Source organism: Phascolarctos cinereus, unplaced genomic scaffold, assembly GCF_003287225.1.
Source record: "Phascolarctos cinereus isolate Bilbo 61053 unplaced genomic scaffold, phaCin_HiC Scaffold_1;HRSCAF=81, whole genome shotgun sequence".
In the NCBI taxonomy this organism is placed as follows: domain Eukaryota; kingdom Metazoa; phylum Chordata; class Mammalia; order Diprotodontia; family Phascolarctidae; genus Phascolarctos; species Phascolarctos cinereus.
The window spans coordinates 105745661-105772039 of NW_027555514.1; the positions used below are offsets into that span (position 1 = coordinate 105745661).

General features: G+C 39.9%; 1 protein-coding gene across 2 annotated transcripts in view; it reads left to right on the forward strand.

Moving 5' to 3' along the window:
* CREB3L2 (cAMP responsive element binding protein 3 like 2) overlaps positions 1–26379 on the forward strand; it is a 163875-nt gene that overhangs the window by 79232 nt on the left and 58264 nt on the right. For both annotated transcript variants that reach the window (XM_020998061.2, XM_020998060.2), the window contains exon 2: positions 8186–8402. In XM_020998061.2, the coding sequence (XP_020853720.1) occupies positions 8186–8402 (217 nt within the window). The remainder of the gene's footprint in view (positions 1–8185; positions 8403–26379) is intronic.

The window sequence follows — 26379 nt, forward strand, 5'->3', positions numbered from 1 at the left end:
TTATTAAGCTCCTACTGTATAGTATGCCCAGCACTGGGAGATACAAAGAAAAGCAAAGAATATAAGGCTCTCACAGCCTAATGGGAGAGACAACATGCAAACAACTATATACAAACAAGCTGTACTCAGGATAAATTGGAAGTGAGCAGCAAAGGGAAGGCACCAGAATGAAAGACTGGGGAAGGCTAGGAATTTTGTCTGGGACTTAAAGGAAGCCAAAAGGTAGAGATGAGGAAGGAGAGCACTCCAGGCATGGGGGACGGCAAGTGCAAATGTCTGGGGTCAAGAGATGGAGTGTCTTGGAGGAAGAGCAGAGAGGCCAGTGTCACGCATCCCTGAGTGGGGAGTGGGGAGTATAAGGTGTAAGACAAGCGGAAAAGTGGGGGAAGGGGCAGGTTATAAAAAGATTTGAATAGCCCAGGGTTTTTCTATTGGATCCTGGAGGAGATAGAGAGCCAGGGGAGTTATATGATGTGGTCATGCTTTAGGAAGCTGAGCAGAGGATACACTGGAGTGCGGAGCCACTTGAGGAAGGGAGATCAACCAGAATTCCATTGCAGTTGTCCCGGTGAGAGGTGATGAGGGCCTGCACCAGGCTGGTGGCGGTGTTAGAGGAAAGAAGGGGGCATATGGGAGAGACTTTGCAAAGGTGAAATCAACAGGTTTTGATGTGTCTGATTGGATATAGTGGGGGAGAGAGGGAGAGTGAGCCCAACAGCACTGTGAAGGAAGGTAGTGTGAGTATTATGGAGCCAACCATAGGTGAGCTGTGTTGCCCCCTCATTGCAGGTCGGGGGGGGGGTGACACATAACTGGGGTATGGAAGGAGAAGGGTGGTAACTGCAGCTGTTGGATTATTAGACTGGCTGCATCTTGTTGCCTTTGGCCAGATGTGGTTGGTTGCAAAGTGAGGTTCAGACTCAGGTAAGCCTGTGGGCTCAAGAAGGGTATGACTGCACTGTCTGGATTCTATCTCCATATGTTTCTGCCATATGTTGTTGACCTGAGGGAAGGCAGCCAATGGAAGAGTGTTGTTGGCATTTGTTTTGCCTGAATGCTTTATGTGCTGTGCTCGTCCTTGGCACCTTTCCGGGTGGATAGGATTCTATTTTCCAGTGCAGCAAATCAGAGGATAGATGTGGAGCTGATTCCTCTAAATTCCTTCATTTTACAGATGTGGAAACTGAGCCTCAGTCTCCTCATCTGTAAAATAGGAATAATAGTAGCGCTTACCTCAAAGGATTATTGCAAGGATCAAATGAGATAATATTTGTAAAAAGGGCATAGTGTAGCATTTGGCACTTTAGTATTCTCAATAAATGCTTGTTACCTTCCTTCTTCCTTTTCATCACCTTTCCCCTCTTTCACTTCTTCCATGGTCCTTCTTTCTCCAAGGTATCTACTTGCATAGATACACAGCTATTTGTTTTCAACTGTAAAAACTATATATAATATAGATAAATAATAGGTATGGTTGGTTAATTTGAAGCATCATTCAGTCTCTTCTAAATCATCCATTCCTCTTTCACTTTCCAGGGAAATTGGCTAATCTTTTCATCTGATATTTTGGGTTCTTCATCTTTTTTTGTTTTTTCTTCTATCCATTTGGTCACAGGGAACCCGAGTATTGAAGGAAACCAGGGATTCAGACAGGTAGAGGTGAGGAGAGGGTGCATTCCAGACATAGAGAGACAGTAAGTAGCCCAGTTTAGGCAGTAACGTGTGGATCAGATTGTGAAGATCTTTAAATGCCAAGCAGGGAGTTTTTAATTTTGCCCTGTGGATAATAGTCATTGGAGTTAACCAAGTAGGAGAAAGACTCGTTCAGCCAGTGCTTAAAGAAAATCTCCTGGCCAAGAAAGTTAGCAGGTCTTAGGAGTGTGGGTGTGGGGGTGGAGGCTTCTGAGAAGTTAGTGAGAGGAAGGGGCCAGTGGCAGTGATTATTGACTCCCTGCAAAGGAGTAGTGAGGCAGCTGTTTGTTAATGTGATAAACAACAATAAAGCTTGCTCTCTTCCTGGGTCATGTCTTTGGTCTGTGAAAGAGGTCTTCCTAAGATGTTTCAGGGTGATTGACATGGAGAAGGATGATAGCACCAGAAGGAACCTGAAAAACATTGTGGTTTTTTTTTCTCTCAAAAGGCTATTTAAATTTTTTTATATAAATAGTGTTTTATTTTTATTTATTTATTAATTTTTTTGTTTGGGTTATGGGGGTTAAGTGATTTGCCAGGGTCACACAGCTAGTAAGTGTTATGTGTCTGAGGCCACATTTGAACTCAGGTCCTCCTGAATCCAGGGCCAGTGCTCTATCCATTGTGCCACCTAGCTGCCCCCAATAGTATTTTATTTTTTCCAATCACGTGTAAAGATTGTTTTCAACATTCATTTTATAAGATTTTGAGTTCCAAATTTTTCTTCCTTGCTTCCTTCCCTCCCATCTCCCTAAGATGGCAAGCAATCTGATGCAAGGTATACATGTGCAATCATGGAAACATACTGAAAAACGGCGTTAAGGATTATGAATTCATGGTGATGTTTTCATTATTGCAACTGATTAAAAGAAGAGAATATAGTTAAGTAGGTTAGGGAACTGAATTTGGCTAAAAGAGAAAGGAATTTGGGTTTCTGGATTACACATGGGTTTCTGGATTACAATTTAGAATATGGAAATGAGTTGCTCTGGGACAGGGGTTATATGCCCCTAACAAGAACTAGCAAAAGCATATAGGTATCTGGAGTCTTGCAGGGCTGATCAGGAGGATTTTTGTCTGAAGATGGTAGTGGGAGAGGAGAATGAAAACTTAGCACCCCATAGATCTTCCAAACCTGAGACTATAGAGAATAAGATTCTCAGAGAGAGTGAGAGGGAAATGCTTTGCTTAAGGCTACCTAGCTAATTAGTGGCAGAGCCAGGACTCAACCCAGGTCTCTTGGGTTCTGTCCAATGTTCTTTCCTCTAGATTACAAAGCCTCTGCTGTCCTGTGGATGATGTGATAAGCTTTCAAAGTTCAACACACTTGCTCTAAGGTGTATTTGTTTGTTTTTTTGTTTCACAGCTCTTTGGCCTGGGGGGTGGGGGAGAAAATCTGAGTCTTAAAATTATCAAGTAGTTAAGGAGATTTTCAGGCAACCAGAAAGAAAAGTTCAGAGTGTCAAAGGTATGAAGTGGTTGAGAAAAATCTCTGAGGACGTCATTACCATGGTGCTGAAAGATTGTTGGAACATTGCAGAGCCTTCCATTGAATGTATTCATACAGTGTCTGGAAAAATGCCGTCTATTCGGGCCAGACTGGCCAGACTGTGGGCTTCTTGGAAATACAATGTAGCAAACCATAGATCATAGATTTAGAACTCTAAAGTCCCTACTTTAGAGGTCATCTAGTCCAACTTTCTCATCTTACAAGTGGGGAACCATGGGAAGAAGGGTAGCAAAAGAGACAGTCATAGGAGCAGTATCTAATAAAAGCCAGGAAATGTACAAATGTACAAAGTATGTGTCATGAATAGCATAAAGTAGAGATCTTAATGTAGGGAGGCAAATTTGACCTTAAAGTTGCCTTAATGGGATGGGAGCCATGATTGGAATAAAGGAGCAGGAGAGCAGCGTTGTATATTAAGAAAATGTACTCATGTGAGAAAGTCAGGAACCTGGGTAGAGAAAGATGCTGGAAAGCCTATTTATTTGATTAAAGGTCAGTGGAGAATGAAATGGAAATGACTGTCATACAGACCAACTGGAGGAGGAGTTGGATCCAGAGTTTGAGGACCCAGATCACAAGCTTGGCGTGGAGTTCATGGGAAGGGGGCACTTCAGATATGCAGATGTTTGCTGTCGCTCTCTGTCTGCCAAAAACCACAGCAAGCTTACTGACGTATCATACTGTCTACCTTTTAAAAGGTAGAAGAAGCGATTAGAGGGGCTACTATTCTGGACTTGATTCTTACCAACAATGACTAGTTGCTGAAATAGAATGATGTTAAATTGTGGGCAAGTGGCCAGTCTGTTATAGAGTCCACAATATAGAAGGGAAGACAGACAGGCAGCCTCAGGTTCAGCCTAGAAGTGGGGAGAATGGATTTCAAGGCATTCAGAAGGATAGGTAGAATTCAATTCAGTGACCTAATATGCTGCAGAGAAGGTCAAACCCAGAGGGACAAGAAGCTCCCCAGAAGACATAAGCATAAATTACTCCAGATGATGAAAAAGGGAGACTCTAGGGGTAATGAAAGGCTAATTTAAGAGACTGGTATATATGGTCCTATAAGACTCAAGTCTGGAGTGCTAAAGACCATAATCAGCTGAGACTGGTGATAAACAACAACAACAAGGCATTATTTAAAAAACAAAAACAAAACCACCTTTTAAAAGCCAGAGGAGAGACCGAAGAAGGATTAGGACTGCCTTTTAGTAGGGTGGATGGGAGGGATGAGGATAATGGACTCTGGTGAGAAGACTGAGCTCTTCAATTATTTTTATTTTCTTTTCCAAGGAAAATGACCTTTGGATTGGGAAGGAGGGCTGCTGGGTGTGGAAACCTACTCTCTATGGGGCAATTAGACAGCATTTAATTGCTCTTAATGAGTTCAAGTCCCTAGTTCACCACCAACTACATTCTATGGTACTGAAAAAATGGGCAGCATGATTTTGAAACTAATGTTGGTGAACTTTGAAATGTTTTGGAGAATGGGAAGGGTGTCATGGGGTTGAAGAGTGCAAGTGTCCTGATTTTTTAAAAAATGGTGGGACAGAGTTTGTGAACTATAGCCCAGTGGGCCTAATTTCTGTTCTTGGTGAAATTCTAGAACATGTATTTCAAGGGATACTTCATTGAGCATTTAAAAAGAGAAACATTGAACACTAAAAGCTAGTGTAATTTCAGCAAGAACAAGTTATGCCAGACCAAATGTATTTCTTTGACAGGGTAACTAGACTGGTAGCTCAGAGTGAATTTTGTAGACATAACATAATTCAATTTCAGCAAAGCATTTGCTGAAAAAGTTTCTCTTGCTAGCCTTGTGGACAACAAGATAAATATAGGCTAGATGATAGGAGAATCCAAGACTGATTTCATGGCTAGAGTCAAAGAGGAATTGTTGTGAAGAAGGAAAAAGGTCTCTGATGGAGGACCTCAGGGATTTGTTGGCTCTGTGCTTTTCAGCATTTTTATCAGTTATTTTGAGGAAGCCATATTTGTCAGATTTTCAAATGATATGAATTCAGGGGGAATGACTAACATATCTAGATTACAAAGTTAGCATTTTTAAAATTTTAGCTAGCCACATTTATTAGCCAAATTGAATAAGAGAAAGTTGAATGCAGATAAATATAAGTTATCCATGCATTAACAATCAATTTCACAAATATGGAGTGCAGAGAGATGCGACTAGAAAAGAGATTCTATGAGAAAGACCATAGGACCATAGATAGGTTGTCTTGCTAGATGTCAGATTTCCCTTCGCTGGAGGTTTTCAAGGAGAGGTGACACAGAAGGGGAATTTTTGTTGAGATATAGTCTGGAATAAATGATATCTGGGGTGCCTTTCAATGCTTAGATGTTTGAAGGAAACTAAGAGGGTGTCTACTTCAACCCTCTCATGGAAACTGAGACTAAAGTAAGTTAACTACCCAAAGCCACACAGGTAGTAAATGTCAATGGTAAGATTTGAACCTAGGTCCTCTGACTCCAGAGTACAAGGTTATTTCCACTGTACTACATTGCCTCTTAGTGGATTATAAGCTCAATATGAGTTACCAGTATGGCGTGGCAGAGCCAAAAATGTCAATGAATTTTTGGACTATGTTAATAAAGTTGGATTAATTCAGGAAAAACATAGATAAACTATAGCATATGCTAAAGAGGAGTGGAGAATTTGTCATTTGAGCATATGTTAAGGAATTGGGGATGATTAGTTTAGAGAGGACATGATAGCAGTCTTTAATTATCTGAAGGATTACACATGGAAGAAGAGTTAGATTTATTCTATTTGGCTCTAAAAGGAAGCAGCAAATGAAAGTTGCAGGAAGCAGGAGGTACATGTAGGCCAGATGTAAAGAAAAACTTCCAAACAATGAGCGTTGTCCAAAAGTAGTGTGGCTTGTCTTGCTAGATGTCAGATTTCCCTTCACTGCAGGTTTTCAAGGAGAGGTGACGCAGAGGGGGAATCTTGTTGAGATATAGTCTGGAATAAATTGTATCTGACATCCCTTCCAATGCTCTGATTATCATGAGGAGGAGGAACACTGAGTTCTCTGATTTGGGAATAGAACAATCCCAGTGCCTGACTGTAGGCGTCTCCTATTATAAATGATAATTATCTAATAATATTCTTTAATAATATTTATCTAATAATCTAAGGGTTAGAGTGGACCAAATAAGGGTTCAAGCTAAAAGCCTCTTAAGTGGACTGAAGGTGACTTTGGTGGCCTGGGTGTACAGGAAATTGCTACTTTTTTCAATAGACCTTTTAAGTGGCCCTCTTTGAAAAGAAAACACCTATAGAAACCACCTGTAGAAGTGGGTGGATTTGAGGAACTACTTTTCCTAGGTATGCTGATGGGTGGTTCCAAGTCTTTTATCTCACACCCCTAGAATCATAGAATGTTCACACTAGAAGGGATCTTAAAAATCATCAATCCCAACCCTTTCATTTGACAGATGACAAAACTGGAAACTCAAGAGAGTTGGAGTGACTTGCTTAAGGTCATGATTATTGGCAGGGCCAAAACAAACACCAGAACCCTCAGTCCCATTCCGGCATTTTATCCATGCCACCAAATTGTCCCTAACTGTTACAGGAATTCAGAGAATTCTGAGAAGATGGAAGGAACTAGTACTTATTTTTCATATTGAACCAATTGAGTGTCTGATCATCAGTGCAGGGAAGACAGTTTATTATATGTCTTTTTTATTTTTTAATTTAATGCTTTTTAAAATTTAAAACAGCATTGAACATCACATTGAATAAGTAACCATTGACAGTTTAATTACTTGGGACAAATAAAGTATAAAGTAACTACTTTTCTATCACTTATTTTAAATACGTTACACTCAGGATACTTTAATTACTCTCAGTTTTCCTCTTATATAGTCATTATAAGTATGTAAGGCATTCTTTTCGCTCTGCTTTTGCCACTTTGAATGATTTCATAAAGGTCTTTCCAGATTTATCTGTATTCCTTATACTTGTTGGTCTTAATGGCATTGTAGGACTTCATTGATGTGACATCATTTATTATTTAGCCATCTCTCCTATTTTTGTATATTTAAGTTATTTCTAGATTTTTATAATTACTACTAGCTATTTTGTAAAAAGAAATAAAGTTTTAATTAGGGTTAGATTATAATTCTTAAATTATCTCTCTTCAATCTGTTTTCCAGGTCAGTTGTTTTTTCTATGAGATATTTACATTTTCTCCTTTTGACTTTGATTATTTCTTAATGTCTCATGGAGTCATTAGCTTGTGCTGGCCAATTCTTTTTTTTTTTTTTGCCAATTCTAATTTTCAAGGAGTTATTTTCTTCTTAGGTCCCAGAGGGTAAATATCAGGTCACAGCTGTGACTAGGAATTTTGGTGCCAGAAAGAGAGCTCAGACTTTGGGGCATAAGATTCTTCAAGACTGAGGCACCACTGTGAGTTGGAGGAAGTAGGAGACCCCAGGATGGCTCCTCTGGGCAGAAAATCTGGGATACCATGGTTGGAAAGGCTGCTAGGGGAAGGAGAAGGATGGACTGGATAAAGAAAGCTCACTGGGGGTTTAGGAATAATGCTCAATGGCATATCTCAATATTACCATAAATCCTGGATATCTCTCACAAAAGGTGTAATGTGGGTCCGCAGGCCCAGCAACACAACTCAAGGCAAAGAAACTGGAAACCACTGTGAGAGCAAACAGGCAATTCCCCAGAGTCTAGCCTATGCCTTCGACCCCTGACTGTTCTTGGAGAAGGCAGGAAGATAGAGGGGGCAAATTGGGGGTACACTAGTGGCGTGGGAGAAGGGTGCTATGGCAGCTGTACTCTGAGGTAGCATCTGGTCTAGTAGGTTGGAGGACTGTTGCAGTGAGGAATTGTGTACCCTTAATGTCACTTGGGACAAAGCCCCACTGACTCAGCCTAACTGTGCTTCTGCATAAAGTCACTGATTTATCAAAAACTGAGTTCCACCACCCTGTGTTTTACAGCATTTCACAGAGCTTCTGGATGAGTTTTCCCAGAATGTCCTGGGCCAGCTTTTGAATGACCCCTTCCTCTCGGAGAAGAACGAGATGATGGAGGTGGAGCCGTCTCCAGCCTCTCCGGCTCCTCTCATCCAGGCAGAGCACAGCTACTCCCTATGTGGGGACTCCCGGCCTCAGTCCCCACTCACCCACATGTCTGCTGAAGATACCTTCAATGAAGGTAAGGGAGAGGCGGAAGAAAGCTGGTTTGGATGGAAATACCTGGAGTGTGGTGGGTTTGGGGGATAGTGATGAGCTGGGCTTTCTCATTGGCTTGCAAGCCCTTTCTTTTGGGAGCAAAAATGAGAGCAGGGGCAGTGTTTATCTGTTGTTACCATTTGCAGACATTCCTATAGCTCCCATTGTGTGTAAAATGTCAGAGCTAGATTATCCCATAGACATAACTAAGCATGTATCTAGAAGCCCCAGTGGTGCTGAGACCTCTAAAATGAGGGGAACTAAAGCTCGCCTGAGGTCCCTCTCCTCCTCAACAGGTAGTTTAATAGCCTGGGGGCCCCCTAGGTTTGTGGCATCAGAACCAGAAAGGCAGCATCTTTTTCTGCCTGATCCCACCCTGGTGCCCAGACCCACTGCCTCTAAGGACAGAAGATCTGGGATTAGGAGAAATGATGACTCCTGAGGGCCTATAGTATTCAAAAAAGAGCACTCACTGCAATTCTCACTAGTGCCAGCTCGAGAGGGAAGATAGCAAGGGAACGCAGAGAGAAATGTCCTGTTCCCTCACCTCCCATCCAGTACCCCTGTGAATTTCTCGGAGTCTTCTAAGAGTCTTAGAAGAATCTTTACTTAGCTAATCCTTTTGGCTAGTTTGTGTAATGGGCTGGGCAGAAGGGAGAACGCGAATGGAAGGGTTATATCTCAGGGGGCTTTGTGCCTCAGACCCCCAGGACAGTGTCTAAATTCATCGTTACAAGAGCTGATTGAATATAGAGTCCTTATTATTTTTTTGAAGGGCTATAAGCATTGTATTTTAGAAGGTCTTGTTTATCTTTTGTCTCACTAATACCTTGCACATAATATTGCACTATCTCTTGAGTTGGTATATTTCATGGATATACTGTTCTTGCTCTGTGTGTGGACGGGGCAGCATTCTAGCATGTGCCTGGCTAGCTGGTTCAGGCTGCTGCTTGTGTTTCCTGGCAGTCCAGGGATATGACACATTGACTGATTTCCTCAAGCTGTAACACTGTACCTTTCCAATTCTTTTTCTGAACTCCTTTCTCTACACTTGTCATATCCCTACAACTGCTTAGGTATCCTGTTCTCTCCTGTTCCTGGGACACCCCAGCTGTTCTTTCTAATAGCATGGCATGGATTCTTGGAAGAAAAAACTTCCTAACGATCAGAGATTGTCCCAAAGTGTGAATGTGGTCAGTTTCTCATTATTAGAGGTCTTCATGTTAAAGATGGATAGCATCTTGGGGGGAGCAGGGTGGTATAGTAGAGGTAACACTAGCCTCAAATCCTGGCCATGCTACTTAATAATTGTGTGTCTCTGTGCAAATCACTTTCTCATTCTGGGACCCAGTTTTCTCCTGTATCAAAAAGAAGGATGTGGTTGGGTTTAATAATAATAACTTAAATAGAGTGCTTTCAGGTTTGCCAAGTACTTTTCTTCACAATGGTCCTGTGAAATAAATAGTACAAATATTGTCATTCCCAGTTAACAGATGAAGAAACTGAGTCTGAGAGATTAAATGAGTTGCTCATGTTGACCTACCAGGTGAGTGTCTGTGGTCAGATTTCAAACCTAGGTCTCCCAACACCAGGTCCACTGCTCTGTCCAGTGTACTGTGTGGTCTTTTGAATGATCTCTTAGTTGACCATTAAAGTTCCTCCTTTGATTATTTGTCAGGAAATTTGTAGAAACAGGTTTCTAATCCCCTAAGAATGAATTAAGGGTTTAACCTTTCTTCTGAAGCAATAGGGAAACATGGGAGGTGTTAGAGCAGCTCTGAGCTAAAAGCTATGCTGATGGCTGACTGTTCCAGGAGTAGTGTGCAGATATGGAGGGATGAGGCACTGGAGACTGGTAGATGAGTTAGGAAACCGCTGTAGTAATTCCAGGTGAAAGGTATTAAAGGCAATAATTTGGGAGATGATAATTACATTGTACTTGATTAGACGTAGTTTTGCTTGTGGTTTGTTTTTTGGTGGGTATGTTGGTATGTATGTATATAGGCAAGATGGCATGGTGTATATATAGGCCTGTCCGAGGAGTCAGGTGTGGGATTCTGCGTAAGTCATTTAACCCCTCAGCGCCCTCAAGCAACTCTCTGATTACAAGTTACAGACTAATTGTCTATTTGCATCGAAGGAATTTCTACACAGTTCCCACACTGATAAAATCATAGGTTCAGACATCAACAGAGATATAACACATAGATGTACAATTATACGAAATAAAGAGAAAGATCCAAGAGATCTTTCCTGATTCCATTGGTTGTTAATGCATTCTTGTCCCTGAATTTACTTTGTATTTATTTTGCATATATTCTACATTGGTTTCTCTGCATGTGTTGTAGTTCTCTTGTCAGGAAACGGACTCTCTAATATTTTGTGTTTGTATCCCAGGTACCTAGTACAGTACCTAGTACCCATTAAACAATACTAATTGATTGGTTAGATGGAATGGATCATAGAGTCATAGGACCTCAGAGACCATCTAGTCCAACCTACCAATTTTTGAAGCTGAGGAAACTGAGGTCCAGAGGGCTTAAGCAGCTTACCTGAGGTCACACAGGTAATTTTGTAGACAGGATTTGAACCTGGGTCCTCTGATTCCAAATTCAGTGCTCTCTCTAGTATACTGGTATTACCTTTCTTGGATTCCATTTTAGATTGAAGATCTTGGTTTAAATCTTGCCGTTGCCACTGACTTACCACGTGACCCTGAGCAAGTCACTAAACTTTTCTGGGCTTCAGTCACCTCCTTAAGACTCATCTGCTAAAGAAATCATGGATGAATTTTGATCTGCCTGTGTAGAGGAAATTCCTATACTGAGATTTTATTCCTAAATTTCTACACTGATGAAATCATAGATCTTAAGCATTGTTGTGGTTGTGTATGAATATAAATACACATACATACATAAAAATCTTGTCTTTTCTGTTGGATTCTTAAGCTCTCTGAATTTTCCCCCCATCGTACGTCCTAGTATGATGGTGGGCATGAATGAATAACTGTTGACCTCAATAAGCATGTTGAGGAATCGGATGGATGGTGATGGGTTGATGTTATACTAGGAGGCAGCTAGCTGACAAAGTGGATAGAGCACTGAGCCTGGGGTCGCTAAGACCTGGGTTCAAATCCAACTTCCAACACTAGCCCTGTGACTTAGGATAAATCACTTAACTTTTTTTGCCTCAGTTTGCTCATCTGTAAAATGGGGATAATAATAGCGACCTACCTCCCAGGGTTGTTGTAAGAATCGAATGAAATAATTTTTATGAAGTGCTTAGCACAGTGCTTGGCACGTAAGTATTAAATAAATGCTTGTTTCCTTCCTTCCTGTACTACATTTTAATTGGCATAGGTAACTCCTAGGAAGGTTAATGATTTAATTCCACAAATATTTATTAACTTCCTGCTGCAAGGTACTCTGTTAAATACTAGGAGTAAAAGGAGAGAAAACGACATTTCTTCCAGCCCTCAAGGTGTTTGCATTTTGCTGGAATTTAGGCTGTTATTTAGGATTCAGGTACAGGAGAACAAAACTCTGAAGCTTTAAAGTTCATATTTCCTTTTTCTCTGGGCCTAGTGTGTGTTTTTGGTGTGCTAAGTCTAAATGCTACGTGAAATTACTCAAGCGAATTTAGCTGAATATATGCAATCAAGTCTATTCCAGTAAATGTGTGTGCGCCTGTGTGTGTGTACATGCATATTAAATCTTATCAGGACCCAGCCAATTCTCTTACAGGAAACATCTCACATCTTCCATACAAAAGCACGTGACGTTCAGTTGTTCCAAGTGGGTGTCCTTCTCCACTTAGGGCTCTTATTGCTAGGGTGCAACAGATTTTATTGATTATTTACAGAAAACAGCTGCAGTATGTCAAATATTTATGTAATTTATGTAATTTACTCCAGATCTAAAGGGACAGTGTAAAAAATAGTGGAAAGAAGACCTGGGACTCAGAGGCAGATCCTGAATCTGATGCTGGTGGAAACTGGTGGGGATTGTAATAATATTTATACCAAGTACCTCATAGGTTCGTTGTGAGCAAAGCATGTGGCAAACCTTAAAGAGATTATGAAGCTGGGGTTGTTATTACCACTTTCTATAACTCACTGCTCCCTAGAATCCCAAATGCTGTGTATGTAGAATAGAAACCGACCTTTTACTTCCATATAAGCATGCCTACTTATAGGAATCAAGAGAATACGGCATAAAGAAAAGAGCTGAGAATGTATTAAGTAAATTAGATAGGGTGATATAATGATGGAGAAAGTGTGCCCAGAGGCAGAGCTGCGACTGTATTAAGTAAATTAGATACGGTGATGTAATGATGGAGAAAGTCTACCCAGGAGACTGGAGGCTCCGTATGGAGCTGTTACCTGAACCAATCATATTTTTTTTTGTGCCTGTACATGGATAATTATTTGAAAGGGGGCAAATCCCATCACATCTTGGTGCCCCAATTTACTTCCTTATAAAGTTGGTGAACATGCCTTCTCTTTCTCTCTTCTTAAGTCTGAAACTAGTAAGCAGGCTTTCGATCTGATAGTACTTTACTGCCTCCTCTAAAGCTTAGCAGTTCACATCCAAATGGTGTATCTGGACCTGAACCTGTTAGAAGTAATGAGTACTATGCATTCAAGAATTTACAGCTTTTTGTGTGCGTTTATTATGTTTTCCTTGTATTCAGACCATCTTCTTCTCGTGCTATAATACCCTAATCAGACCCATAGTGAATCTTTCATTCTTAATGTGAAAAACCTGGAATGCAGGTGGCAGCACCTCTTTTGTGTGGAGATCAGCATTATCGGCATTAGGATAATAGTCATCAAGCCTTATCTTTTCAACCAGAATGCACTGGCATGCACACTGGCAAATGCTTGAAGTATACCAGACAATAGGTCAAATCACACACCTGCTGGTGAATTGTATATATTGGTCTTGAGGATAAAAGTGAGCATGAAGAAATGGGGAATGTCGGTCTCAACAAGGTTAGACACATATTCTCCTAACGTTGTCTTTCTTTAGGAGTTATTCCTTCTTCATTCTCTAGCCCCACCCCCAGGCTTCATTTCAGGTCAGGACCTTTCAGTAGGTAGAAGACACAAATCAGCAGTCAATTGCAGCTCAGTGATGTAATGATGCCTTATCGAATGTTTGACATCAATAAATATTTATTAAGCACCTACTATATGCCAATTTGATTGAAGGTTAGTTCAGTTTTGACTTTTACTCAGTATTGAACAATTAACAATTATAAGTTATAAAATAACACCTTGGTTAAGTTACTTTTCCATTTTGGGCCTCAGCTTGTAAAATAATTGGTTTGGTCAAGGCCGCCTCTAAAGTTCTCTCCTTTTCTAAATTATATTTATCTATATTATATGATTATATATTACATATTTACCCGTATTATATGATACTCCTGGTCTTTAAATGATTTAAAGTTTTAAAAATTATCTGGTCTAAAAAAACCTTTCTTATTAAAGTACCAACGAACCTAATTGTAGGGGAAAAAAGTTCTGATCATAGTAACAGTGTGGTGTTTTGAAAAGTTGGGAGCAGCAGAGAACTAGGTTCAAATCCTGCCTTTTACATTTACTAGTTATGTAACTGTGGGCAAGCTACTTAAATTCTCAAGGCTCGCTTTCCTCATCTGTAATTTTGCCTGTAGTACTTACCTTCATTCAGTTCAACAAGCTTTCATTAAGTGCCTACCATGTGCACTTAATGTTAAAGGGACCATGTCTTCCAGGGGTGCTACTTTGTAAAGTTATTGTAAGGCCCAAAGGAAATGATGTCTGTAAAGTGTTTTTTAATTTTTATAATACTATAGAAATGTCAGCCATGTGGATGACCATGAGTATGATGCTTTACAGTTTACAAAACACTTTAGCATACTGGGTGTCCCCAAAGTCTTAGTGCAGTTTTAATCTCCTAAATCTTGGGGAGAGCTTGTATGTTATTTCATTTTGTCATAAGAACTTCCCTATTAGGTAGGTAGGATGGATGTTATTATTCCCATTTTTATAAAGCTGAGTTTCAGCTTAAACCTAGATCTTAAGATTCTGAGTCTATTAATGTTCAGACAGTGATATTCCTATAATTTCATTGTAACCCAGGAAAACTATCAAAAGTAGCCCTACTACAAGGTATGCCCGTCAAAGAAGGATTTAAAGAAACTGCCCTTTGTGGGACTATAAAAACTTGACTTACAAAAAAATACTGTCATGGAAACCAGACTCTTCTATATTTAGGCATGAATTGAAGCCACAGATTCTTCTAAAACATAAAAGCCACAGAATTTAATGTGGCCAAGAAACCACGGGAGCCAATCTTGGAATGACTGACCCACCAAAAAACCACCAGGAGACTGTAAGAAAGACAGTAACCACATCATGCGTAGCCCAATGTCAAAGTGTCCAAGGCAACCAGCTAGTTTCTAGGCAAGCCTTTCCCTTATAAGGAGGATCTAGAAAAGCCAGCAAGGGTCTGGGACAAGATGATGTAGGTTTCTGTGAACATTGTGGACTTTTCTTTTTGCTTTTTATCAGGAAATGAGGCCAGCAGATTCTGGCTGCTCAGCAAGTTGTAGATTTCCCTATGTGACCATATCTACCTTATATAAGCTTTGCACTGAACAAAGACTTTTAGGACATCACATTTTAGTTAGAATCAGACTTTTCTTTTCAGCTAGTATTCTGTGGTGTACACACTCAAACCTGATTTTTTCAGTGTTCCATAATACTCATGCTCAATATCCGCTTCCCTCCTCAGACCTCACATAGCACTCAATCTTGCACCTCTTTAATGTTCCATCTGTACATTGTTGTGTATTATAGTGATTAGTATCTTATCAATCCATGAGCATTTATGAAGTGCTTACTGTGCACCAGGTTCTATAATAGATACTGGATATAATAATAGTAATAATAATAATAATAATAACTGGCATTTATATAGTGATTTTAAGTTTCCAAAGCATTTTACAAATATTATCTCATTTTAACCTGACAATGATAGGGGGAGGTAGGTGCTAATATTTTACCCAATTTGGCAGACAGAGGTTAAGAAACTTGCCTAGGTTCACACAGCTAATTTAAGTATCTGAGACCTGATTTGAACTCAGGACTTTCTGACTCCAGGTTCAATGCTTTATCCACTGTTCCACTTAGCTGTCTGTGTCTCTCTATGTGTATTCACGCATGTAAATATGTGTGTGTGTGTATGTATGCACACATACACATACACACACAAATATATACATTTATGTATATATGAAGAAACACGTGTCTATACATACACATATGCATATATATACCCACATGTATGTATAGACTCATATGTGTGTGGTGAATGTAGTAACAAAAGTGAAAGTCCCTGCCTTTAAGGAATTTGTATTCTATTGAGAGAAACCATGTATACACATGTAAGTAAATGCACTATATACCAAGTAAAATTTAAGATTATTCTTGATTCTAAACTCCCTGAGGTTAGTGAATATCTCATTTAAACTTGGTGTCCTTCCAGTGCCCTGTGGGCTTTTAATGTTTTTTTAATCAGTTGTGCTCCTTCATTGCAGTTTGCCTTGGTAATTACAGTCTAGGGTTGTGACAGGCCAGTACGAGGAAAATCAATCAGCCAACATTTATTAAATGCCTACTGTGTACAAGAGCACTGTGCTAGGTGGGTGGGCACTGAGAGAGATACAGGAAGAAAATTAGAGTCTTTGCCATCATGGAACACACATGGTCAAATAGAATAAAACCAGCATGGTACAGTGCTTGGTATGTAGGAAGTGCTTAAATATGTTTATTAGTTAATACAACATAGATACTTATGAGTCATTATGTATGGGATCAATGATTTTGATCAGTTCAGGAACTCCTTCCACCTGATTCATACTGGAACCTATCTGTGACTTATAGTCTTTGAAAGTTGCTTGAATCTCAGGGAAGTTGTCTCTTCCACTTAGGTATTTACATAACTAGTAAGTATAAGAGGTAGGATTTGAATCCAGGGCTTCACTTGAGTACGAATTCCAAAGTCTAATTCCATACTCCTTTTCTTATGACCCAACGGCAGTATCAATGCCCTTCATTCCCTTTGAGTTCCCAATGATGTCCGGTTGCTTTTAAGTATCCATCATTATGTTCTGTAGCGATTTCAGCGTTTGGAGGGGTGGAGGGAATAAGCATTTATTAAGTGTCTACTGCGTGCTAGACACCTTGCTAGCTTCATAAATATCATCTCATTTGATATCTTATTTCCAGATAATTGTTTTACAGCAGTAGAATAACTGTCATTTAAAGTTGGCAACCTCTGTGTGATTTTGGTGGAAAGCAGGGAGAATATGCATGAGTATTACTTGTCTAGAGAAGATGGAGTGATTAATATAAATAATTATAAACAACCATCATCTTTCTTTGGATTAATCCAGGAAGATATCCGGGAGAAGGTACAGTTTTGAAAGCTGTTAGAGGGGAGAGGGACGACTTGGCAGGGTGAGATGGGAGAGACACACTTTAAATCATAATCTAGTTTTCAAAAGCAGAAATGGAACAAGTAGAATATCATCCTGAGATGAGTAAGATTAATTGGGGAGAAGTGAATGGAATTGGTGCAAGGTGCATGGTAAACAAGCATTTATAAAGTGTCTACTGTTGTGCCGGCACACAGGAGGCTGAGGTAGCTAGGTGGCTCAGTGGATAGAGTGCTGAGCTTGGAGTCAGGAAGACCTGAATTCAAATATGGCCTCAGACACTTACTAGCTGTATGACCCTTGGCAAGTCACTTAACCTTCTTTGCCTTAATCCGCTGGAGAAGGAAATTCACTTCAACATCCTTACCAAGAAAACTCCATGGACAATGTGGTCCATGGGGTCATGAAAAGTCATAACTAAAGGTCTCATGATATACCTGAACTGAACAACAGTGTGCCAGGCACTGTGCTAAGGGCTTTGCAAATATTATTCATTTGATCCTCACAACAACCCTGTGAGAAGTAGGTATCATTATTATCCCCATTTTACAGTCAAGGGAACTGAAGCAGAGGTTAAGTGACTTACCTGTGGTTACATAGCTAGTAAGTGTCTGGGGCTGGATTTGAACCCGGGTTTTCCTTATGCCAGGTCCAGTGATACATCCATTGTGCTACTTATTTGCTTATTCGGTGTAGGGGGGTGGCATTTAAGATGAAACAAAGACAGTGAAACGGTATAGACGGTCATAGGCTCATGAATTTAGAGCTGGAAGGACCTTAGAAGAAGTCAGCTAGTCTCCATTTTACAGATGAGGAAACTGAGATCCAGAAAGATTTAATGACTTGCTGAAAGTCACAAGAATCCTGCAGTCAGGATTCAAATTCAGATCCCATGACAAGTTCAGCATTCTTTCCAGTGTGTCATGGAAGTTTTTCTAACATAGAGCGAGGAACTTGAATTTGATTCAAAGAAGAATTCAACCCCGAGTGCCTAATTAAGGACTCTCAAAGGCTTTGCTCCTGGAGAGTGAGCTCTGGAAGCGCAAAGCTGGAAAAGTTTTTATATGGAGCCAATTATCAAGTGTCTATCTGTCGTCCAAGGAACCAGACCTGTTAAGTTTAGAGCGGTTCATCACCAGAAGATTGGCCTCAAAGTAATGAGGATTTTGTCTTGTTTTGTGTTTGTTTGTTCTGGCCACCCAAAGTCTGGAAGCTGACTTTTTTTGGACACTAAACAAAACAAAAAAACTGCATTTTGCCAAGAAAGGGAGCATCTACACTGATGAAATCAAGTTTTAAAATACATGTGATGGGAAATCTCTGGAGCCTTCAGACGGACACTAGCATGTTTGGGGGAATGGAAAATGAGAACAACATGGCAAATGGTGGTAGGGTGAGTGGAGGGGGTGGGGTGTTAAAAGGAGGTAAAATAGTCCAGATGATAACTAGCTGGGGACGATAGCGACATGGATGGAAGGAATGAATGGATATAGGAAGTGATGTCATTTGTGATGCAACAGGATTTGACACTTGATGGAGTGTGCCAAGAAAAGAATAGAAATGATTCATTGTTTCCTCAGGTTTCTAGCTTCTAGTGTGGAAGAAATCTGGCTTTTGTCGACAATACTTGGGAGTGTAGGGGGAGGAGAAGAGTTATGGGTGGGGAAGATGAACAGCTAGGTCTAGTTTGATTTCTTCAGTCCGAGATATCTTGCAAAGAGAACAGTGTGTAGGGACTGAAGGGGAGATGGAGGGAGGAGGGAGAGAGAGAGAGAGAGAGAGAGAGAGAGAGAGAGAGGAGAGAGAGAGAGAGAGAGAGAGAGAGAGAGAGAGAGAGAGAGAGAGAGAGAGAGAGAGAGAGAGAGAGAGAGAGAGAGGAGAAGAGGGGGGAGATTGGAGAGGAGGAAAGAGGGAGACAGGAGAAGGGGAGAGAATATATGAGAATGAATCATCAGCTCAGACATGGTAACTTGATCTCCTGGCACAAATGAACTAAAGGAAGAACCCGATCAGATATCCACTGTGTCGAGTGATTATGAATTTCTGCCTTTGAATATAAAGATATGGTGTTTCATCACCCTCCATTCATTTCTTTGTGTTTCCCTTTCCCTTTCTGTTAAATAAGGGACCTGCAATGTTTCTTTGCTAATAGTGTCCCTTTTGTCTGCTTAGAGCTCCGTGGTCTAGTACAGCAGCCTATGAAAACAAAGTCCCTAGCTGTATAATTGCAGACACTGAGTATTTTCAGACAAACCTCATTTTTTTTCACTTACTGCTGGGGCAAGGGAGGGAGGCTGTATAGAAGGAATTGTTTTTGCTTGAAGATTCTGCTTGTATGCCATACCAAAGAATCTGATACTGTATCAGACACTCAGTTAATATTCAGTAAATACTTGGGAGGATGAATAAATATGATTTCAGAAAACTCCTCACTGCCTTGAGGATAATATGGAGAGACACGCCATAGACATTAGAAACAGTGCGTCAAGTAACAAGCAAAAATATTGTATGTGCTATATGCCTAAGTGCATATGGGAGGAAGTACTCTCAGAAGAAGTTAAGTCTCCAAGCAGGTCTTGAACTGAACATTCTCCCTCACTTGGAATCAGCCCAGGATTCTGCATGATAATTTGTAAACTCAAGGAACAGACACAAAAAGAATAATATAGATGGGAATCCTGTACCCTGCATATTGGGTAATATTGTGGGTGTACTGTGAGGTTCATTAAAAAAGTAGTCAGCAATGAACACAATGGCCCAGGGTTCAATAAACTGAAACAACTACCAGGGGAAAAAAAAAATCAAAGTTTGGCAGAAAGTAGGTTCAACATTCATTTATACCATATGTTCAAAAAAAAAACCAATTGGAAGAGTGACCAGATTTAACAGGTTGTATTATTAAAAAAAAAAAGTAAGTATTTTTTAGGACTATGACTAATGGAATAATTCATAACCAAATAAGAGTTAGAGATGACAAAGGAATAAATAGACAATCTTCATTATGTAAAATTAAGAAAGTTTTTGTATGCACAAAATCAATGCAACCGGAATAAGAAGGGAAACTGTTGATTTGGACACAAATTTTTACACCAAATATCACTGGTAAAAGTCTGATGTCCAAGATATGCATATGTACATACATACATACATATGTAACAATAAGTGCCCTTCTCCATTAAATAAATGGAGCAAAAGATATTAACAGTTCTCAAAAGAAGAAATATAAATTATTAACAAATATATTAAAAATGCTTCTAATCATTAATGAGAGAGATGCAAATTATCACAACTGTGACATCTCACTTCATACTCCACAATTTGGCCGTTGTGATAAAAGGCAAATAGAGTTGGGAAGACAGGAATATACTGTTAGTGAAACTTATAATTGGTCCATCAATAAAAAAGTTGTTTAATGCACTAATTTTTTTTTCCAATTATCAAGCATTCATTTTCTTTTCTCCTTCCCACCTCTCTCTGTCCATTGCGGGGGGGGGGAAGGAAATATGAAAGTATTGTATCATAAGCATGGACAGCTTTGGTGGTGCAGTGAATAGTTCTTCGGGCCTGGAGTCAGAAAGACCTGAGTTCAAATGTGGCGTCAGATACTTACTAGCTGTGTGACCCTGAGCAAGTTACTTAACCCTGTTTTCTTCAGTTTCCTGAACTGTAAAATGAGTTGGAAAGGGAAATAGCAAGCCATTCCTATATCTTTGCCAAGAAAAGCCCAATTGGAGTCACGAAGAGTCTGACATGACTGAAATGACTGAGCAACTATAACAACATGCAGTCATGAGTAAGCGTAGTCAAGCAAATGTCCACAACCGTCACACCTGAAAATGTGTGTCTCATCCTGCACATGTCTCTCTCTGTCATGAAGTAGCCAACATTCTTCATCATCAGACCTCTGAAATCGTGGTTGGTACACTGTGTTAATCAGAGTTGTTTTTCTGATTTTTTTTTCAATATTGATATTATAGGTAAATTGTTCTCTTGGTTTTGCTCACTTCATTATGGTTCAGTTCATATAAGTGTTCCCAGGCTTCTCTGAAGCCACCTCTTTCTCTCTTCTCTTCTCTTCTCTTCCCTTCCTTCCTTCCTTCCTTCCTTCCTTCCTTTCTTTCTTTCTTTCTTTCTTTGAGGCAGTTGGGGTTAAGTGAGGCCAAATTTGAACTCAGGTCTCCTGATTCCAGGGCTAGTGCTCTATCCACTGAGCCAGCTAGCTGCCCCTTGCTACCTCTTTCTTAATTTTTTACAGCACAATAGTATTCCATTGCATTCATATACCATTTACTCAGTTGATGGGAGCTCCCTTATTTTCCAGTTCTTTTTTTTTTTCGGTCTAGGCAATGGGGTTAAGTGACTTACCCAGGGTCACACAGCTAGTAAGTGTTATGTGTCTGAAGCCTGATTTGAACTCGGGTCCTCCTGAATCCAGGGATGGTGCTCTATCCACTGTGCCACCTAGCTGCCCCTATTTTCTTTCTTTTTCTTTCCTTTTCTTTTTTTGGGGGCAATTGGGGTTAAGTGACTTGCCCAGGGTCACACAGCTAGTAAGTGTTATGTGTCTGAGGCCTGATTTGAATTCGGGTCCTCCTGACTTCAGCACTGGTACTCTATCCACTGCACCACCTAGCTGCCCCAAGCTGCCCCTATTTTCTAGTTCTTGAAGACCATTTGAAGTTATGTAAGAAGTCACGAAACGGTTCATACTTTTTCATCAAGCAGTTTGATTTTGGGGAATTCACTCCAGGGATTTCAAAGATGGGAGGAGAAGTCCTACACACAGCAAAATATTCACGGCAACATTTTTGTGGCAGCAGTATTTTTTTTAAGCTGGAAACAAAGCAAGGGTCCATTTGTTGGGGAATGGTTAAACAAATTGTGATATATGGATATACTGGAATATTATTATATCATAAGATATTATCAGTGTGAGGAAAATAGAAGAATAGGAAGACTTGTATTAGCTGATAGAGTGAAGACAGCAAACCAAGAAAATGTGCACAATGCATAGTAACTACAATAAAATTAATGAAACACCAAAAGGCTACTATACTCTGATTACAATTATAGTCTTGCTCTGTTCCTGGAGAGCAGATAATGAACCACTCTTCTCTGCTCTTAAAAACAAAGTAGATTCTGAGTGCGGAATGTTTCATACTCTTGTCAAGTTTAGTTGCTTTGTTTGCTAAAAATTTTTAATTAGTCATTATTTCACCATTTGTTATGCATCGTGCCTAGTGCATAGTAAACATTTAAGAACTGCTTGCTGTTTGTTGTAGGAGAGGATTCTCTTGGGGGTGGCACATGTTAGGATATGCCTGTGGCATCAGAAAACAAACAAAAGGGATACATAAAATATTTTTTTAAAAAAAGAAGGAAAATTAGCCAGTGAGTTTGTGCAGGCAAAAATAACACACACACACACACACACACACACACACACACACACCCCGGACTTATTCTTTACTCACTGAAAGGGCATTTATTGTAGACTTGTAAACTCTTTGAGGATAAAGACCATGTCTTATTCATCTTTGTATTTCTCATGGAGCCTACCGTAAGTGTCCAATAGTTATTTGTTGAATGAATGTTATTGAACACTACCAAATAGTGTAGCAACCTATATAGAAAAGATTCAGCCATTGATCTTTATGTTAATGACCTAGAGATATTTCCAAGTAAGTAAAAATCAAATCTCAGAATAAATGAAAAAACAAAAGGAAGATCCTTTTAATCTATTTATGAGAGTTTACCTGATATTAAACAGACTAAAGATAGTTTTTAAGTATTGATTAGTCTGAATAAAGGGGTGTTTATCTCTTATAAATATGCAAGAAGTATACATATTACTTGTACACGTTGGCAAGCTGAATCCCAATTTGCAGACCCATTAGTAGTGCAACAGCTTTGTTTGGGAAGTTCTTGAAGATGATGGAGCACTCATCTTCCCCCAGGTACACTTCTGGTTTCCTGCCTTTTAAACCATTTTGCACCTGCCTGGAATATCCTCTTGGTCCCTTGGTACTAAGCCAAACCTATTGAAATTTTATCTTTTCTTTAAAGCATAGCTTATATTCCACTCCTTCCACGAAAACTTTCTGAATTCTCCCCACGTTAACCCCCCCCGCGATACTTACACCTCTGTCTTGCTCTTTTCACATATCATGTTGTACCACTTTGATCTATGCATGTGTTACTTCCCCCCCCAACCCTAGATTGTAAGTCCAATGAGGGCAGGGACTTTTGTCTGAGCCTCGTATCCCCCTGGTGGGTAACAAGTAGCTCAGTGTTCTATGTTTCACGCAGTGACTCCAACGTTGTTGAGGGTACGAATCTACTGGACTCATTTAAGTGGCGTATGTGTGTGCATCTGCTCTGAGGTGGTTGCTTTTTTTGTAATTAGTCTTTCAACGTATATGTTGGTATGTGTTACACATATGTACCTGTGTAAATGGTCTATTTATAAAATAACCAGATACTCTCAACTCCTCAATTTAAGGTTTCTCTCAGTTCTCTTTTCAGAGGGTTGGCATCTCTCCAATGTAAGTTTCCAAGCAGTATTCATGGGAACAGCAGAGGACGACTTTGTTCTTACTCTGGCTTCAGTTTCTTTGGTAAATTTTGTTTTCTGTAGCTTCAGAACTTGCCTCATTCCAATTATCCTACCTGTTAGGGCTTTCTTTGCGCTTATGTCATGATTGTATTGCTCACCAGCAACCTATTTTTTGCTTTAAAAGACTATGAAAAACTGAAAGAATTGAATTTAGAGTTTTGATGCTGATAGTTGGGTAACGTTGGGGAGAAGTGCTAATTAAGCCTGACTTTTGGCGAGAGATTATTGAAGCAGTATGAAGTCATATCAAATAAGCAGCATTATTAAGTGCCTACTGAATACCAGGCTCTGTGCTAAGTGCTGGGGTTACAAGAAAGGCAAAAAAAAACCAGTCTCTGCTTTTAAAGAACTCAAAGTCTAGTGGGGGAGACAAAAAAAAAATGACTGTACAAACAAGAGATATACTGGATAAATTGGAGATAACAGTGGGAGAGTGCTAGCATTAAAGTGGACAGGGAAAGGAGAAAATTCCAGACATGGGGAGCAGCTGGTGAGAATGCACCAATTCAGGCAATGGAATGTCTTGTTCCAGGAGCAACAAGGAGGTCACTGTCACTGGATCATAGACTTCCTGGAAGGGAGGGAGCAAGGTGTAAGAAGATTGGAAATGTAGGAAAGGGCCAGACTAGGAAGGGCTTCAGAAGTCCAACACAGAATTTTATATTTGATCCTGGAAGGGATAAGGGGCCACTGGAGTTATCGAATTGGTGGCAGGAGGTACCATGTTGAGACCTGTGCTTCCATCTTCAGTTCCATATTATGTTTTGTGAAGGGAAAAAGACCAGAGTGTGAGGAAGACCCAAAAGGTGAAGGTGGCATGATGGTGGGAAAAATCACATCACATAAAATTTTAGGACACCATGGGGATAAAACTAAATGCTATTCATGAAAACAGAATTTTGGATCTGAAAGAGATAGTGAGTATTCTGTAGCTCCATCTCTCACTTTAGAAATTGAATATAGAGGCAGCTGAGGCCCAGAGAAGTTCAGTAACTTAGGAAGTTGCATGAAATAGTAGCTATAATGCTAAGCCTGGAATCTAAACAACTTTAGTTTATTTCCCTGCCTCAGATACTTCCCAACTGTGTCATCACGGACACTGGCTCTGAACCTCAGTCTCCTCATATGTAAAACTGGGAGTGGTTCTGGACTGGGTAGCTTCTAAGATCCAATCAAGATCTAAATCTATAAGCCTATGAAAATACTAACTGGAAAAAATATGGTGCAACAGATAAAAGTGCTGCCACTTACTAGCCGTGGAGAGCTGGGCAAGCTGTTTAACTCCTCTGGACTTGTTCCCTTATTTGTAAAATGGAGCTAATAATGCTTATATCACACAGCTCACAGAGTTATTGTGAGGATCGGCTGGGATGCTGTATGACCATATAGAGATGATCTACTCTCATTTTCCAAGGTCATACAGATAGTGGGAGAGTAGAAATAAAGATTCAGATCTCTTGACTGCCAAGATAGTGCTCATTCCACTGTACTAAACCCTCCTTTTGAGCCTTCAAAACAATCTAAAGTAACAGATGATGTCAACTCTACCCTCATAGCTTTGCCAACATTATCATTGATTTAACAACTTAACCCACTGAAGCAAAATTTTATTAAGCGCTTGCTACATATGGTACGCTGTGGCTATTAAGATGCACACGTGCTTGAGTACATGCATGTGTGTGCGCGCACACACACACATACACAGAGTCTTTGTCCTCAGGAAGCTTATATCCTATGTGTGGAATATAGAAAGTTGAAAGTTTTAAAGAGTAAAGAAGATACCCAGTGTACACCATAGAGCTTCAGGAGGGAGAGAGTGCTAATTCCTGGTAGAGGTGAGGGTAGTAATAATTATAAAAAGGGCTCAAATCTATATATAGCACTTCTAGTTTGTAAAATGCTTTTCTTATAAAAGGCCTATGACGTAAGTTGTAGAAGTTGCCCACATTTTATAGAAAAGGAAACTAGGTTCAGAGAGATGAAAAGATGAGTAGTAAATCGATGGCCGTTCTGGTAATTTCTACCGTGTCAGCCTCATTGGGTGATAATTTTTGTTTGGAAAAAGAGAAAAATATGTTTTACAAAATATAGCTCTTCTTATATTTTTAAAAAGATGGTTGTTGACCCTTTTCTTCTTCCTCTCCCCAAATGTTTAGAAATTAGAAGCCCCCTGTGCTGTGTTAAATACTTGCTGCCTCTTGGTTTTGTAGGGCAGCCAAAAATTTAAATCTCTTAAGTGATAGTTCGTATTCAGAGCTATTATGGTCTTTTTGGTCTTTTTGCCAGTAAAACCGAAAATAAAAGAAAGAGTTTGGGTAGAAAAATTATAGTTAAGTGAGGGGTTCCTCCCTTTCCCCTTCCCTCGTCTCCCACTACCCCTAAAACATGCATCTCCCATCTTTTCTCTAACTCTAGATCTCTTTGTATGGAAGCACAAAATGGAAACCAGCATCCAGCCTTTCAGCCAGAGAACTCATCTTCCAATTTTAGTTGCCAGTTGAATGCTATTTTCCTTAAACCACTTACCAGGCCTAGATTTCTGAGTCTAAAGTTAGAATCATAATACCACGGCATGGTGGGTAAACCTGGAAAGGTCATCGAGTGAATGAGTGCCCTCATTTTACAAAAAAGGAAACCGAGGCCCAGAGAGATTAAGTGACTGGTTCAGAATCACAAGAGGATTATCAGCACAGCCAGGCCTAGAACTCTTTTACTTTATTTTGTGATATGTCTGGTGGGACTGGTTACTTCACAAATATTCATTTGTATTAATTTAGATGTAATGGCTTAAATATGCTAGTTTGGATGAGATGATATGGTTGGATTATAGAACAGTCAATCTGTTAATAAATATTTTATG